Raw genomic sequence first — 18,907 nt, 5'->3', positions numbered from 1 at the left:
GTGTCCGCCATATTGGATGTGGCAAATCTTCCCCGTAAACCAATGCAAGTAAATGGACTGAACTTCATAAAGCCCCTTTCTACAATAATATTTAACTCGATGCCTTTTATTCACCCATTAAAGGAACAGTCCACCGTACTTCCATAATGAAATATGCTCTTATCTGAATTGAGACGAGCTGCTCCGTACCTCTCCGAGCTTTGCGCGACCTCCCAGTCAGTCAGACGCAGTCAGACGCGCTGTCACTCCTGTTAGCAATGTAGCTAGGCTCAGTATGGCCAACGGTATTTTTTGGGGCTGTAGTTAGATGCGACCAAACTCTTCCGCGTTTTTCCTGTTTACATAGGTTTATATGACCAGTGACATGAAACAAGTTCAGTTACACAAATTGAAACGTAGCGATTTTCTATGCTATGGAAAGTCCGCACTATAATGACAGGCGTACTCTGCGCGCTTCGGCAGCGCATTGATACGGAGCTCAGATATCAATGCGCTGCCGAAGCGCGCAGAAGGTGTTAGTACGCCTGTCATTATAGTGCGGACTTTCCATAGCATAGAAAATCGCTACGTTTCAATTTGTGTAACTGAACTTGTTTCATGTCACTGCTCATATAAACCTATGTAAACAGGAAAAACGTGGAAGAGTTTGGTCGCATCTAACTACAGCCCCAAAAAATACCATTGGCCATGCTGAGCCTAGCTACATTGCTAACAGGAGTGACAGCGCGTCTGACTGCGTCTGACTGACTGGGAGGTCGTGCAAAGCTCGGATAGGTACGGAGCAGCTCGTCTCAATTCAGATAAGAGCATATTTCATTATGGAAGTACGGTGGACTGTTCCTTTAAGACACACACGTATATATTTGGGAAACAAACAGGCATCAAAACAACACATAACTTTTAATGTGATGGTTATAAATAGTGTGCGAAATACCCTGTACACTGCAAACTAGCGACAGATACGCGATAGATAGCTCAGGTAAGCTAATCAGTCAGCATACCGTAGCAAGCTACCAAAACCTGAGGCCACAATAACCAACCTACAAGACTGAATATGATAAATGATGGAAATAGTGGAAAAACTGGAAATAGTGAATGAAAATAAAAATGTACTGTTTTATTTATTGAGTCACTACACAGACCTACTCTCGCTGAATAAAGTGAGCTGAATGACCGCCAAACTGAGTTCGGCCAGGTTCTAACGTCATACCAAAACAAAATACATCACTGATTCCTTCACATTCAGAAAGGTTAAAAACATTCATCATACGTTCAAAAACGTTCATCATAGTGTGGCACTGTATTATCTAATTCTCACTGCTTATAACTATACACCCCCCCGGTGGAGATGAGCTGGGAAACTGAAGACTGAAGGAACAGTATTGAAAAGTATTTTTCCAGTCTCACCTGTGAAAGGTAATCCCATGTGATCTCGTTTGGACGGTAAACCTGTTGGTACAGTTAAACGCAGCACATGAATGAGGCATCTTTATTCTCGGCTACTGTCTAGACGCTATACCAGAGACGGTTGAAGAATCTCCACTTTGTCACATCCAATATGGCGGCGAGGATGACGTATGATTCTACGCAGAATGCGGCGTCTATGTTTATATGTCTATGGTTTACCCTCCCCCACTGCTTTCTGTTGCTCTGACTATGTCACAGTCACTGTTGCGCTGATTGGTCAGAGAGTTGGCCTATACGCACAGAGACAGTTTGAAAGACAACGGGTTCAAATACGAATCCCACCTGTGATAGACTTTGAAAATGACCCATGAAAATTGGCAAAATCGTATTTTATTGTGGTAAATTCGTATTTTCGTAATCAAAACGACAAATCGTAATAAATACGATTTATTCGTAGTAGTTGGCAGCTATGTAATTGTGTAACAGATTTATTTGTGGCTCTGAACTGAATAAAATAGTACAAGAGTTAATTTCAAGACACACTGAATAGAGTCAAATACCAAAAAGTCAAATACCAGATAAATGAAACTGTTGTAAAAAGCAGTTTTGGAACTGTGTTGGAATGTGTGGGGAAAAAAACATGACCTTACCCATTGTGACTTGACCTGATGGGATTAAGAGTTGGCAGTGGGAAGGGTTTTCACTCTTCTCATTGAATAGAATGGAATTTTTTACTCTTCTCATTGAATACCCCTCTCACTGCCAACCCTTTATCCCAAAACAATCTGACATAATTTTTTTTTTTTATGGCAAGTTAATTGTCTAAATCAATGGAGCAGATTTAAGTTTTTGTGCTTGATACATTACTAAGACTGAACAGAATCACCTCAAGTGATCAAAATGGTTCATCACAATGGGTAAGGTCATGTTTTTTTCACACATTCCAACACAGGTCTAAAACTGCTCTTTACAGCGTCTTAAAAAAATAACAGATAAATGAAAAGTACAATCATGACATACATATTACATGGATGTTATTGTAGCTGAAATTGTGCTGAACACAAAAGTCATATGACTTTGAAAATACTGCTCAGGATTTGTTGAAATTGACAACAAAATCAGAGCATGCCAAAATCATTAGAGTGCCAGAAAATACTTTCAGACTCCAGAGGGTTAAATAGCGAAATAACACTCAGAATAGGGGTGACTGCATACTTTTGGTATACCATGAAAATGTTTCAGCATTAATGCAAAAATGACCATATCATGGTAATTTCACACTGGAAAACTTCCCATTGGCCACTGGTACCAAACAGTCCAGGTTTTCAGTCTAAAGTCCTTCCTGCACCATGCCCTGGTCTTCCTAGGCAGTCTCCTGTTCCAGTACTAACCAGGCCATTAAGGCGCATTGGGCAGCCCCGATCTCAGTTTCCGTAGTCCTCGGCCTCTCGCCTATACAGCTAGGGCAGGGGTGGGCAATTATTTTTTCCATGGGGCCACATGAGAAGCAGAAAATTTTGTGGAGGGCCGGACCAAAAGGCTGAACTAAATTCTGCATAATATTAATTGTATTTCTTTATATAAAGCAGTAAATAACATTGTTTTTACAAGCTGCTAAGACTGGTAAGAGTATGGAAAAAACGAGGTTGCCTTACAAAAAATGTCATTTATTCAATCAAATTTCCCAAAACAATGGTTAAAAAAATGTGAACGTTTGTACCATTTTTTTTTCAGCCCAAAACACAATAAAGACATCGCAATATTGTCTTTCTACTCCAAATATCAAGCAAGATACATCATATTATAATAATGATACCGTGTCGATTCGGTGTAGGTATCAGATCTACAGATCGGCTCGGGCTCCGGCGCCTGCTGGTGACGTCACACTATGTGATTGGCTGGACCGTTTGAAGGATGACGTACAAGTTTGTGGTTGGTCTGGACAAATTACGGAAGTAGTTATCGCGGGATTAGGTTTCGTGGGATTCCATGTCATGTTCATGTCGCGCGCATTGCGTTTTTGTTGAACACAACTTCAAAATAAAAGCACTGCACATTCAGTCCATGCATGAGGTAAAATTAGAAAATACGTTTATTTTGTAATTTCTAATTAACCTTACGCGGGCCGGTCAGAATGAACCAAAGGGCCGGATGCGGCCCGCGGGCCGTAAAATGCCCAGGTCTGAGCTAGGGTTACAGTGGGGGGCGGTCCTCTGGTAACCATGAGAGTTTGACTCCCCACTCTCATCTGTATTGCAGCGTGCCTTGCCAGACGGCAGTAGGTAGCATTTTTATGATGGTCTTTGGTATGACCTGATCGAGAGGCGGACACACTAACCACTAGGCTAGTTCGCGGTGCTCAGGTTTTCAGTACCTACTGAGAATTTTTTAATTCTCATCATCATCATTATTAATTGTTGTCACAATATCGGCCATGTGACTCAAATGGATAGAAATGATCTCAAACCCTGTTCGTGCCTGTTTGGGCTGGTTATTGTTTTTGAATGTGTATCATATAGTCTTGGTAAAAATGTTTCATCGTACAATCAACAATAGAGTCAGTTTTGTATTTTATATCACAAACCCATATAGAGAAGTACCAAAACCAGACCCACTTGATTCCCTGTGTATGGATGATTATACTCCACTGCATCGGTCTTCTCTGCATTGGGCCACTTTTCCGGCTGCGAATGCATTGCGATACCTGGCACGTCCACACAGTTATGAACCACTGACAACAATCTGTGAAGAAAAGAATTTCACTGTGACGGTGAAAAGGTTGTTTGAGGACAAAAGCACGAACAATTATCCATTCTAGAGAGAAAAGACAGAGTTGCAGCACTGCAGAAATACGATGTCTTCTGGACATGCCGCTAAATTAGCTACGTTTTCTTTGCTTCATTTGGTTGAACTGTGAAACTCAACCAAGCCAAAGAGTAAATGGATTAAACATAGCAATTTTTCTCTGACTTGAAGTGCTCTAATGACAACCTGGTGAATTAAAAATGCGCTTAAAAATGATACGCTTGAAAACCTGGTCCAAAAAAAAAATGTAATGGCTGTCCCCTGCTAATCCAGTTCCAGACTCACTCACCATCATCAGGAGGATTCGAGAGCACAGAGGAGCTCAACATTTACAAATATTATACTTCTACTCACCGGCCACTCTATTAGGAACACCCAATAGGTACACCCGCTGTTTGAAGCAGTCTTCTAACCAGCCAATCCCTTGACAGCAGCACAATGCATCGAATCATGCACATACAAATCAAGAGCTTCAGTTAATGTTCACAATGTTCAAACATCAGAATGGGAAAAATTGTGATCTCAAAGTGGGACTTTCTTTCACTGGGTGTTGGTTCGAGCCAGATGAGTATTTTTGGTTTGAGTATTTCAGAAACTGCTGATCTTCTGGGGTTTTCTCACACACACACACACACACACACACACACCAGTCTCTAGAGTTTACACAGAATGGTGCGACAAACTAAAAACATCGAGTGAGTGGGCGACAGTTCTGTGGGTGGAAACAAACACCTTGTTGATAAGAGAGGGTCAGAGATCAGAAAATGGACAGATTTGAGGTGGTTCGAGCTTTTTTGGCCAAGAAGGCTATAGTAACTCATACAATCACTCTTTACAACCGTGGTGAGCAGAAAAGCATCTCAGCATGCAACAGCAGAACACATTGGGTTCCACTCCTGCAGCCAAGAACAGGGATCTTAGAATCAACAACAAGTTCCTATTAAAGTGGCCGCTGAGTGTACGGTATATTACAGTTTTTTCTGAATGCTTAAACTCTAACGGTGATTCTTGTAGCACAATTTCTAAACCTAGTAATATCTATCGCAAAACCACTCACTGAGTTCGCAAAACTAAAAGCACAAACACTGCTTTGCACTGAGTTTGTAATTTTGTAACACACACTTGGCAAAAGTGTAAGTACAATCCAGTGCACAGCACACCTTTTGCAGAACTGTAAACACAACTCACTGCTTTACACTCGATTTCCAAATTTCCAACACACTCCTAGCAAAACTATACACATTTATGGGGCCATTATTAAAAAACGTTCTGTTTCCGGTCCACCGGCCGGGTGAGTGCCGTTTGTGCGGTTGAAAATTTTTTTTAAACGCCGGTTTTTCAACATTTTTTTCGGGTTCGTAAATCTAAAATCGAACTTGACATTTGCGCATTCCCAGGGCTTTCCACTAAGGCTCATACTAGCCAGCCATGACAAATAAGTAGCCAGCCGGGGGGAGTAAACACAAAATAAACTCCTGTGCACGCAGTTCCCAGGATTAAATGTATTTTCCGCAGACCATTTATTTATTCACTTTACTCAAATACAAAGTAAAATGGCAGTAAATCATCTTTCTTTTCTTGCGTATTGCATCATGAGGCGTTCCTGGCTTGTAAATCTCTTATTTTCGGTGCATGACACATTCACGCAGCTGAGCATGCTATGAATTAACAGCGACAACGGTCTGCAGTGGGGCGACACAATTACACACTCGGCCAACATTTCTCCATTTGTGTATGAAAATACACTCCAACCACTCAGTTTGGCTTCATTTACAACCAACGGTGTCTTTTGATGCCGGCACGAGAGAAGACTGGTTTACCGGAGACAAAATAAGCGTCATCTCTGCTTCTGTTCCCTCCGACGGCCCCGACACACTACTGCCTCCGCCGAGTGCGCACACACACACGCCGCATGTCGGGGCCGCGGATGAGTTACTCTCCCTTCATCAACGAAGTCGGCGGGGAATTTGTGGTTATTATCGGTACAAACAGCATGAATCGCAACTTAAATGAGTGCGGTTCAGTTTGACATTATTGTCAGTCCGTTAGATAAACATTTAATTTTATTCTCATCTCCTTATCTGTAGCCGCTTTATCCTGTTCTACAGGGTCGCAGGCAAGCTGGAGCCTATCCCAGCTGACTACGGGCGAAAGGCGGGGTACACCCTGGACAAGTCGCCAGGTCATCACAGGGCTGACACATAGACACAGACAACCATTCACACTCACATTCACACCTACGCTCAATTTAGAGTCACCAGTTAACCTAACCTGCATGTCTTTGGACTGTGGGGGAAACCGGAGCACCCGGAGGAAACCCACGCGGACACGGGGAGAACATGCAAACTCCGCACAGAAAGGCCCTCGCCGGCCCCGGGGCTCGAACCCAGGACCTTCTTGCTGTGAGGCGACAGCGCTAACCACTACACCACCGTGCCGCCTTTAATTTTATTAAAATCGAAAATTAATATTTAGAGCCTGTGGGCTACAAAAATAAGTCATTAAAGTAGCCGGCTGGACTTAATTGTGTACTCGGCTGTATGGCCGGCAGCCGGCGCTTGTGGAAAGCAGGACTGTGAAATAGAAATGACAAAATCCGAGGAAACAATTTTAGCAGGGGGTCTGGGGGCCGCAGGGCCCCAGAAGCTTAACAGATTTTGTGTATATTGATAGATTTGAAGCATCTCCTGAAAGCAAATATTTTCTCAACCATGCCATTTAATTTGAACTGTTATTATTATGTTGAAATAATACAATTTGAACTGATTTACCTTTTAACTGATAAGGGTTCACTTGAAGAATGAAAATATATCAATAACATACCTCATCCTGTAAATTCACTTATATTCTTGTGTTGATTCGTATCAATTCATTGGGTCCCATATGCCGCTTTTCCACTACAAACGCGGCTGAGCCGTGCCGTGCCGAGTCGAGCTGAGTCGAGCTGAGCGGGGCTGTTGGAGTTGCATTTCGACTACAACCGCGCTGAACCGTGCTGGCTGGAAGTGGGTGGACACATTGGGTGGAGTTAGCGAAAGTGGGTGGACGTCACGTGATGTCGTTAAGCAGCGCAAACAGTGACATCAGTGACAGTGGCGGAACAAGTCAGAGCCGGGCCGGGGGCGGGGCAAATGACCGGGCCCTTTATTAAAGCTTATCATAACATCATTTTAGGCTACAAAATGTCCGCAACTGCGGTGTTTACCAATTTCAACACTACCGGGTGCAACTATGTTATTTAGTACATCAAGTCCTTCAAACGAACATGTAACTCAGAAACAAAAAACATTAGGATACTGTACATGGCTCATAATAAAACATCAATAGCCTATACTGCGCACATTATTTGAAGGGCATACGAATGAGCGCTCAGAGGTTGCAACGGTGACAGGAAGAGTCAGAAATAAAAGGAGGGCGGTGCAAACCTCACTGAATGCACTGTGTTTACCAATTTCAACACTACGGGGTGCAACTATGTTATTTTGTACATTAAGTCCTTCAAACGAACATGTAACTCAGAAACAAAAAAACATTCGGCGACATACTGTACATGGCTCATAATAAAACATCAATAGCCTACTGCGCGCATTATTTGAAGGGCATACGACGAGCCTTGCGCTCCGCGAACTCGTCCACGATGCTCTGTGTTGTCACTGATTCACTGAGCTTTTAAGCGGTAGTCTCACGACCCGAATAGTAAACAATAAACATGGAGGACATGGAGTCGTTAGTGTTGCTGGTCTTGGTGCTGTGGCTTGTTGTCACCGACAACGCCAACAGATACTGGCAAGAGCGTATAGATGAGGCGAGGCGCATAAGGCTTCAGAAATTCTCGTAATTCGTAATTATTCTTCTTCCGGGTTTGCGGTGTTTACAGATCCCAGCGCGCTCGCGGGGCGTGTGTGGGTATGTGAGGACACTCCTCCTCACCAATCAGTGCACAGGGGAGTGTCTGCTCACGCCCCCAACCTCACTCGGCACGGCTTGGCTCGCTTCAGCCCCACTCCAAAACGGTGCGAGTTTTAGGGGCTAAGCAGGGCTGAAGCGAGCTGAGTCGTGCTGGTTTTTGGTAGTCGAAACGCGAGCCGTGTCGGGCTGAAGCGAGCTGAAGTGAGCTGAAAAAGGGTAGTGGAAAAGGGCCAATAATGTCTTTTCCAGGGGGGAAATTCCAGACTGACTATTAAATAATAGTCACTAATGTTCTTGTTTTTGAACTGATTCAATACCAAAATGTCTTTCTTGTTCATGTTAGACAGATTCTAGTCAAAAACTATATACAACTATTTACAAGTCAATATTTATATTTATTTCCTTTTCTTTGTTCGCAGTTTCTTCAGCTTAGAAAGCCTACTCTTTTCTTTCTGACTTTCTATACGGCTTTTCCTTGCTCTTTTGGTCTCTCTTTCATTACATATTCATGATAACAATGAACATTATGAACAATAACATAAGTTAAAACTACATAAATAATAAATGTGAACAAGATGGTCTAATCTATAGTTCAACAGCTTCATGGATTAAAGCAAAAAAAAAATAATCTGACTGAAAAAAAAAGCTCCATGTCGTTGGCCCCTACCACATCAGCGATGCGTCAAATTTTAAACGCCGCGTTGTCCATTATCCCCTCGGCCCCTACTTATAGTACATTTACATAATTTTAACAATGACTAAAGCTAAGGCAAGACTTGACCATTGTCATTACTGGCTATAAATGATGAAACATCAAGTTTTCAGCGCAAAGTGCAAATTTATTTCAACAATTTCAAAAAGTGCAAGTGCAGTTGAACTTGAACCATGCTTTCAAAAGAGTGGAACAGAAAGAACTTGCAAGAAAAGTAAAGTGAAAGTTCACTTTTTCTGCTTCTTTGCAGTGAAGCCAAAGGCATCTAGTTTTTTGCCATTGCTTCCATAGACTTTTTTTATGGCAAACTACACAAAAGCGCACACCTGCCATTTTCATCTTTTTGCACCATGAACTAAATGGCTTGCCATTATCGCCCATTTCATTTCGCCAAGCCCATCTCCACTTATTCTTTACCGTTTTGTCGATGTCTGACACATCTGTGCCTTCATTTAAAAGAAGCGCGTCCATGCTGGCAAAACCGAAAGTAATTTGACGCACTCTAGTGATGGAAATCGAAGGGCCTGTATCCGGTGGCCTTATACGCAGTACTCGAGTTGGGATGTGGGGGGAGGCTTCCCCCTTCTGAAATAAAAATCTCAAATAATCCCCCTTATAAAACGGCCATCCCCCCATCACATCCCTTGGGCCATTTTACCAATTAATGTGGAAATTAGCCTACTATTATTTTAACAAATATTACTACCATTTCAACATTAGAGGCTTTGCGCAGTGATAGCCTACATGTAGCCGGATAAAAAAGACGCATAGCAGAGTGGAGATTTCTGAAAACTTCATCTTCAGACACGCGTGTAAATCGGGAAAACGAAGCAGCAGTGGGCGAGAGGGCGCGCGCGAATATAATGAGTCATAGGTGTGAATCTTTCACCGAATGCCAATTGTCCCGGTTCTTCATGAAATCGCACGCGCACGCACAAATTCATTAGATTAACTTTCAAATAACTGTTCTTGTGCACTTGCGACACCGGAGCCACTTTCCTGAATTTTGAGCTTCGGAGTATTCGCTTCTTTATCTATTTAATCAATGAATTTGTCACATACATTAAATTACTAATGTAAAACATTAGTAGCCTATTTAAGCAATCGCTGTTTTCTCCACTGTTTTCCGACCTTTTGTGCTTAGTGAATGAGACACTTCATTACACTCCACTGACCGACTTCCAATTCCGGACTTTTTTGAAAATGTAAAATATAGGCCTACGAGATGTTTTTTTGCCACTTAATTCGCGTTGGTCCTTCACTATTAATTTTTGAGACTGATGAGGCACTAAACACTGTGGAATTATTTTCTCCTTACTATGAAGTTTGGCATCTTAAACAAGTGTCGGGAAATCTTACAGCCCGACTCTGCAGCCTCCAATGTTTAAGCGAACTGCTGAAACCATAATGTTTAAAGATTAAATCGTAGGCTAATCAAACCAAAGAAAAACACAGCCTTTCCAGAACGTTGTCTGCCGAAGCCTGTTTAACCTAAAACGCTTAATAGCATAGATCTTGCTGCGGCTTCAACTTTTTCACCTGATCACCTTTCAGTAGGCAAATATCATTATTACTACTACAAAAGGCCTAGTATTAGTAGTAGACAAGTAACCTAGTTGCCTAGTAGTAGGACAGCCAAATAGTTTAGGCCTATCTAGCGCAACAACTTATTCCTTTACATAGCACAAGAAAGGGTTCAACAACAGGCAAATCACAGCAGCTTGGTGAAGTTCTAAATCACATCGGTGTCAGACCTATGGGCCAAACCCCCTTTTTTCCTCGGATCTGCATCAATCTCATTACTGACCTTTAGCGCTCCTAGTTGACGGAAATCCGTCGTAGCGACGGAAAACTTTAATCCATGCAGCTTCAATTTCACCGATTCCGCATGTTTTTTTCCTTTAACATGGTCAACCAAACGTGTTCTTCCACCAGAACCGTACTTCACATCCTGATGGCACAAGATGCAGTAAGCTTTCCCCGGTTCTTTTATCTTCCGTATGTGCTCATAGAGATATTCACTACCGGCTTTAAACTCCAGCCATCGCCAATTCCATGGATTTTTGATGCCGTTTTCCTTGTAAATGTTTTTAACATCGTCGGTCTCACCGTCCTCCCTCTGAACAATGTCCCTCGGTGACGCGGACATACCGCGAAATTCTCCTTTTCAAAACCGTTGATATCGAAAGCATGTTTAAAGAGCACAATGGTAAAACGAAAAGAACACAAGATTTGCGCCATGGTTTGTAAGCATGGCACAAATGCCGTAAACTGGTCTGTCATTGTCGCAAAAGAAAAAAAGATACCAAAAAAATTACAATTTGCGGTAGGCTCTTTCCCAGACTCGCCGGCTCGGTGACACTCGCTGTACGAGACTACTAGCGGTCGGTAGACAACAACCCCCACCCCAATTTGTTATTGCAAAATTAGATGATTTACTAAAATTATATTTTTGGCGGCCAAATTCGCAGAATTCCGCGGATCCGCGGATTTTTCACAGCCCTGGGAAAGCCCTGCATTCCGCGCAGAATATAGAATTGAATCCGCTCTGCGCATGCGCCGTGCGGCACAAAAAAATGTCCGCCACCACGAAGGAAGGAGATCCGGAGTTTTCAAACATTTGCTTACGTGTGAAATTGCAAAATGGTATTCTAGCGAACAACAAAATAGTAAAGATTCAGAAAAACAAATCATTCAGTGATGATTTTAATAGTGTAATTTCATCCGAACTCGGCCTAACGCTCGATTTAGAACTACAAAAAGTCCGTGTGTCCGACATTTTAAGTACCTTTGTAAAAGTTTTGCAAATGTTGCAGTCAGCATTTAAAATGCTAACTTAAAGTTTCTGTACAAGTTTCAGTTGATTAAACCGTCATATTTTATTAAATGTGTCTCCTTTTGTAATAAAAAAGTACTGAAAGAAAAAGCAAACACAGCATTGCGATTTCTTATCCATCCATAAAAAAAAAAAATCCCTCCCTCCCTCCCTCCCGACTGAAAATTTTTTTTGCTCACCTGGTGGACAGGAAACGGATTTTTTTTTAAGGATGGCCTGGGGGCGGCACGGTGGTGTAGTGGTTAGCGCTGTCGCCTCACAGCAAGAAGGTCCGGGTTCGAGCCCCGTGGCCGGCGAGGGCCTTTCTGTGTGGAGTTTGCATGTTCTCCCCGTGTCCGCGTGGGTTTCCTCCGGGTGCTCCGGTTTCCCCCACAGTCCAAAGACACGCAGGTTAGGTTAACTGGTGACTCTAAATTGAGCGTAGGTGTGAATGTGAGTGTGAATGGTTGTCTGTGTCTATGTGTCAGCCCTGTGATGACCTGGCGACTTGTCCAGGGTGTACCCCGCCTTTCGCCCGTAGTCAGCTGGGATAGGCTCCAGCTCGCCTGCGACCCTGTAGAACAGGATAAAGCGGCTACAGATAATGAGATGAGATGAGATGAGGATGGCCTGGCTATTATTTACACTATTTGGCCAACTGTCACATGTGAAAACAGTTTTAGATAATTAGTTCACTTAATCAGCCTGAGCACTATAAATAAGCCACAGGTAAGCTGTCGGTGTGGAGTATAATGGAGGGAGCAGGAAGAGTGAGAAGCGTGAGAATTAGAGGAGGTCGAGGAAGAGGACGTGGAGGTGAAGGAGGAAGGAGAGTAAGAAATAGAATTACTGATGACATCAGAGCTACAATAGTGGACCATGTTATCAACCATGGAATGACCTTGAAGGAAGCTGGCCAACGGGTTCAGCCTAACTTGAGCCGCTACGCTGTAGCGAGCATCCTAAGGACATTTCAAAATGAGAATCGGTTAGAACAGTCACTTTACACTACGTTTTGTAGCACTGCCATACTCTAATGAGGAACACAACAAGACCATGCACGTAAAAATACTGAAATTGTTACTTTACAGAATTGCTAGACATCCAGCAGCTGGGGGCAGAGGAAGAACGTTCACTGCAGAACAGGAGACTCATATAAGCCTCGGTCACAACCGGCCGTACGTGCGCCTACGGCCGGTCTACGTGCAAAAAACGCAAGAAACGCACGGAGGGCGCGTGTGTGACGTGCTGATTTTTGAGCCGTAGACCGGCCGCAGAGGTTCTTTGTCATGTCAAACAAACTCTACGAGCGCTTACGTTTTTTTCAGGTTGCAAGACAAACTTACGGCCTCGTGTGTCTTCCGTACGGTCGACGTGCGTCTTTCGTACGATTTGCTGGTGTCAGGTTTGGGCAAAATGTACATTTTTTTCGTACGTCGCACTTGCGGACTCTGCATGTGTGTTGTGCGCCCCACATACGTAATTAGTGCGGCCAACGCACGTTCAGATATTTCGTACGTCATCCATGCGTGTCGAGTAAGTCGGCCGTGCATTGGCCGTACGGCGAGAGGGCGTCAATCGCACGAAAACTCGGGTATATAAAGCTGCAGGGGTGCCTACGGCCATTTGTACACGTAGGCTTTAATTGAGAGAAAATCCAATTTCATTTCATTGCTTCAATATGCCGAAGGCAAAAAGGAAGAGGAGGATAGAAAAGGTGTCGGAGACGGAGGAGAGAGAGGGGGTGACAGAGAGGGAGGAGAGAGAGAGAGGACAAGGAGCAGTGAGGAGGAGGACGAAGACCACGACAGTGGCCAGCAGGCCAGGAGTTTGTCGTAGTCTTTCGGCGTAGCAGACGAGGACAGGTTGGTAGATTTTTTTCCGTGCCAACCCTTGTTTCTACGACAAGACTTTGGACCTGTACAGCAACGCCATCCACAAACGGAAATGGTCACAGGGCATTGCTACTGAACTACACACAACTGGTGAGTATTGACCTGCTAAATACTAATTTATGGTGCTGTTTTGGCATTTTCTTAGTAAAAATCCAACGTCGTTGGTACGCACAACGTACAGATCGTGCGCAGTTCTTGCAACCTTCATACGAAGCCTGCATGGAACGCACGGTCAGTACGATTAGTGCATGTCTGAAGGATATTAGTCTTACAACTACGTGTGTTGGCTGTACGAATGAAGCGACAGCCGTACGTCCGAGCAGCCTCAGATTTCGTGCGTGGTACGCACATTCGACTTCCAGGTTGTATGTTGGGTGCGCGGTGATCTTACTCCTTCCACAACTACGTTCTCCACGAACAAAAAAAAAAAAACGCAGCGATTTGGGAAACGCCAAAAATGGCACGGCCAAAAAATCGTACGTCCGGTTGTGACCGAGGCTATAGTCAATATGGTCATTGCAAATAATTCCATAAGACTACGAGAAATACAGCAGCGCATAATAGAGGATGACACCACCTTTCAAGACATGAACAGTGTGAGCATTTCTGTACTGTCTCGTGTACTTGCCCGCAACAGAATCAGAATGAAACAAATCTACAGAGTCCCTTTTGAAAGAAACAGTGAACGTGTAAAACGACTGCGATATGAATATGTGCAGGTAAGCTATAGTATCGTTGGTGCTGGATCTGGAAGTACATTCTGGAGTGCTGTGCTGAATTTGTTTTGTCTTTTCCAGAGAGTGATGGAGCTACCGTAGATCCAGATGCCATGGGTCATGAGCTGATTTTTGTAGATGAGGCAGGTTTCAACCTTACTAAAACGAGGAGACGTGGCAGGAACATTATTGGACACCGTGCCATAGTCAGTGTCAACATAACTCTGTGTGCAGCTATCAGTCAAAATGGTGTTGTTCACCATCATGCAACCCTGGGCCCATATAACACTGCACACATTATTACATTCCTGGACACCTTACATCACATGTTCAGAGACCAGAGCACACCAGGTATGTCATCATATTGGACAAGGTTCGTTTCCATAGGGCTGCTTTGGTCCGCGAATGGTTTACAGATCACCCACTCTTCGCTCTACTCTACATCCCCCCATACTCTCCCTTCTTGAACCCTATCAAAGAGTTCTTCTCTGCCTGGTGCTGGAAGGTCTACACTACCGTTCAAAAGTTTGGGGTCACTTTGAAATGTCCTTATTTTTGAAAGAAAAGCACTGTTCTTTTCAATGAAGATCGCTTTAAAGGAACAGTCCACCGTACTTCCATAATGAAATATGCTCTTGCCTGAATTGAGACGAGCTGCTCCGTACCTCTCCGAGCTTTGCGCGACCTCCCAGTCAGTCAGACGCAGTCAGACGCGCTGTCATTCCTGTTAGCAATGTAGCTAGGCTCAGCATGGCCAATGGTATTTTTTGGGGCTGTAGTTAGATGCGACCAAACTCTTCCGCGTTTTTTCTGTTTACATAGGTTTATATGACCAGTGATATGAAACAAGTTCAGTTACACAAATTGAAACGTAGCGATTTTGTATGCTATGGAAAGTGCGCACTATAATGACAGGCGTACTAACACCTTCTGCGCGCTTCGGCAGTGCATTGATATCTGAGCTCCGTATCAATCCGCTGCCGAAGCACGCAGAAGGTGTTAGTACGCCTGTCATTATAGTGCGCACTTTCCATAGCATACAAAATCGCTACGTTTCAATTTGTGTAACTGAACTTGTTTCATGTCACTGGTCATATAAACCTATGTAAACAGGAAAAACGCGGAAGAGTTTGGTCGCATCTAACTACAGCCCCAAAAAATACCGTTGGTCATGCTGAGCCTAACTACATTGCTAACAGGAGTGACAGCGCGTCGGACTGCGTCTGACTAACTGGGAGGTTGCGCAAAGCTCGGATAGGTACGGAGCAGCTCGTCTCAATTCAGATAAGAGCATCTTTCATTATGGAAATACGGTGGACTGTTCCTTTAAACTAATCAGAAATCCACTCTATACATTGCTAATGTGCTAAATGACTATTCTAGCTGCAAATGTCTGGTTTTTGGTGCAATATCTCCATAGGTGTATAGAGGCCCATTTCCAGCAACTCTCACTCCAGTGTTCTAATGGTACAATGTGTTTGCTCATTGCCTCAGAAGGCTAATGGATGATTAGAAAACCCTTGTACAATCATGTTAGCACAGCTGAAAACAGTTGAGCTCTTTAGAGAAGCTATAAAACTGACCTCCCTTTGAGCAGATTGAGTTTCTGGAGCATCACATTTGTGGGGTCGATTAAATGCTCAAAATGGCCAGAAAAATGTCTTGACTATATTTTCTATTCATTTTACAACTTATGGTGGGAAATAAAAGTGTGACTTTTCATGGAAAACACAAAATTGTCTGGCTGACCCCAAACTTTTAAACGGTAGTGTATGACCGTCATCCCCATCATTTTTTTGTTTTCTTTTCGTTTCCGGTCGAGAGTACGTCGTGCGCATTCTGGCTGCCGCTTCTCACCAGAGCTTTTTTAATTTTTATTTTCTTTCTTTTTCAATTTTCATTTTTTTTTCTGTGTTTGTGTAGTTTGATGTTTGTTTGAGTGTTTTTGTCCGCCGGTTGTGGTGTGGCTCCGGACCCGGTTTTGGGCGTTGGTTCCCTCCAGGCCTTGGTTCGCTGTGGGTGATGCCTGCGCTCCCAGCTGTGGACTGCAGTGAGCTCGTTGCTCATTTAACATTTGTGGTTGTCCAGCGCTCTGTGCTTTAATGCTTGGCGTGATGTTCCAAGCGATGTTGCTCGGTAGTGTCGCGGCGGCTGTGCAGGCGGTTTGGGACACACCAGCGCTCTGCGTGGCGGAGCTTCTCTGCTCACTTTGTGGATCCATGGCATGGTGTTCAAGCGATGTTGCTGACGGCGTCACGGCGACAGTGCTGGAGATGTGGGACTCGTTTTCATGCGCCTTTTGGTGGGACTGTGGCTGCTACACCACGGGAATTACATCCTGACCACGGGAATTACATCCTGACCCCTACTTGGTGGACTTTTTATTTTTATTATTTATTCATTTATTTTTTTTTCCCCCTTTATTTTTTATTTATTTATTTTTTCTTTGTCTATAATTGTAAAGCATCCTTGGGTTTCTTGAAAGGCGCTATATAAATTCAACTTATTATTATTATTATTATTATTATCAACGCATAGCCCTTTTACAGGCAATGGGGAGGCATGTGGGGATATTGACCAGGCGTTATGTCAGGCCTAGATACAACGCTCCAGGAGGTATTTTCCTCGGTGCCTTGGACTTGAAGACATTGCATGCGATGTTGACGAAATCTTGTGGCCGGACCCAGAGAGACGACCCGACTGAGTTTTTTTTTCCTCTCTGTGAAATAACTGTATGTAAAAACACTTATCACTTACGTTTGTTTTGATGCATTTACAGCAAATACAGTAAACACCTTGAATAAAAATACTTGAAAATACTTGAAATTTGGATCCCTGTGTGTTTACAGAACGATGACAAAAAGTATGACCTCAAACTGACAGACGACCTTGTGCACAGAGAAAGCAAAAGCCAGATGTGTTTTCCATTCTTACTGTCAGTGTTCAGTTGTTGCTTCGTGTGCTTATTAATGTTACGCGTTGTGTGTACTGTTGTGTACAAAAAGACCATTTTGAAAAGAGTGTTAACAGTTTAGCAAAAAGTGTTTGCTTTTGCAAGTAATCTATGATGTTTTGCGAATTGGATGTAAGGTTTTGCGATTTGTGTGAAGAGTTTTGCAAAAATAACCAAAGGTTTCAAAAATTGTGCCTAATCAATCAGAAAAAACTGTAATCATGGTTAAAATGCAGATAATATTTTAACTAAATGTTAGAACTATACTGCCAGAAATTCTAAACAGAACATTGGTAAGTAATGAATAAAACAAACATTACGTATTCAGTACTGAAGCCTGTGACTCTTGTTTCTTGGTTAAATCATACAAGTCGCAGTTGAACCTCTTCTCCAAGCAAACCCGTGCAGGTGGGTTGGGTCTCGAACCAGAGGGAAAGAACCTTCGGTGATCGTTTCTCTCTCTTGCCACCTCCACGGCACATCTCATCTTCGCCAGCAAAGAGCCGGGAATCTCACCGTTGCCAGTTGGAGTGCTCTCTCCTAAACTGCTTATGCTACTCGGATCACTGTAAAGAAGCACTTTAACTTCCTGACCGTCTTCGGCTCCTTGGTTACTCGGCACTGAGACAAACTGCACATCTGTGGGCAAAGAGGATGAAGAAGCTGCATCTGGCTGACAGGCAGGTGGCATGTACGGAGATGGACACACCTTGCAAGTGTTTTCATTCTTGCAGCCTGCAGAAGATGGCGGATTTAACCTGCTGTCTTCAGCACCATCCTGAGCTTCCATGTGAGACTGAATGAGGTGCTGAAGGTTTGTGTATTCAACCTCGGTCATTTCCATAAGGTTACACTCCGAGCTGACCACCTGACCTTGATCGCATCCTTTCTGACTGATGATAACGTTCACGGGCTCGGACACATACTGACCCAAAGGAGGCGTCACGTATGATGTCTTGCATGTGACTGATGTGGTCATTCTTTAAAAATAATAATAATAAAAAAGATGGGAAGATCGTTAGTAAGCTGGTTTTCGATCACACTAATACATATATATGTTATTTACCAGCTGGGAGGTCCGTATGGTGAAATACCGTGACCGAGGTCTTGAAAGTACTGAGCGAGGCCCTCTGGGCCGAGGTCACGGTATTTCACCATATGGACCGACCTTAAGCTGGTAAATAATATATTTTTTTCTTTACCAAATTCTAACAGAAAACAAGAGCACCCGAAAGGGAAAGCCGAGCCGCCATTTTAAATCCTCATTCACGGCTGTAATGCAAATGGCTTCCTCCTCGGTATACAAGTGCACTTCCATGGCAGGAAAAAAACTACATTTTGCCGCCTATGTAGTCCCCTATTTATACAAAATTGAGTCATTCAGGATTCAGCCATGTTTTTGCTCGGTGTTAGCAAGTGAGAGGTTTTTAGCTTTCTCCTGAAATGTTTTCTTTTATTTCTTCTTCCTCACGGTAGTAAAACTCGCATTCGCGGTGAACACTGTCGTTATCGCTATCCGTGCTGTAAAATTAATTCTGTTCTCCTGAGAAATGCTGGCAAAAATTTATAAGATTTTTGATAATCTTATAAAAAAAAAAGATAAATGTTGACAAAAAATGCTACTGTTTGTTGTTGTTGTGAATGAGCGAGTCGCCAGAGGTCCGTAACCGGGGTCCGTACCGTAGGATACGGACC

At 43.3% G+C, this 18,907-nt stretch overlaps 1 protein-coding gene across 1 annotated transcript in view; it reads right to left on the bottom strand.

Annotated features, from left to right (window-relative positions):
• LOC132895985 (transcription factor-like 5 protein) overlaps positions 1-18,191 on the bottom strand; it is a 44,347-nt gene extending 26,156 nt beyond the window's left edge. Inside the window, exons 1-2 of the mRNA XM_060936711.1 lie at positions 17,533-18,191; positions 4,023-4,149 (exon numbers count right to left, since the gene is read on the bottom strand). Of these exons, the coding sequence (XP_060792694.1) occupies positions 4,023-4,149; positions 17,533-18,191 (786 nt within the window). The remainder of the gene's footprint in view (positions 1-4,022; positions 4,150-17,532) is intronic.
• Positions 18,192-18,907: the final 716 nt, after the last annotated feature.

Source organism: Neoarius graeffei, chromosome 13, assembly GCF_027579695.1.
Source record: "Neoarius graeffei isolate fNeoGra1 chromosome 13, fNeoGra1.pri, whole genome shotgun sequence".
In the NCBI taxonomy this organism is placed as follows: domain Eukaryota; kingdom Metazoa; phylum Chordata; class Actinopteri; order Siluriformes; family Ariidae; genus Neoarius; species Neoarius graeffei.
The sequence above is the reverse complement of the archived record's forward strand: the minus strand, read 5'-3'. Positions and strand labels throughout refer to the sequence as shown.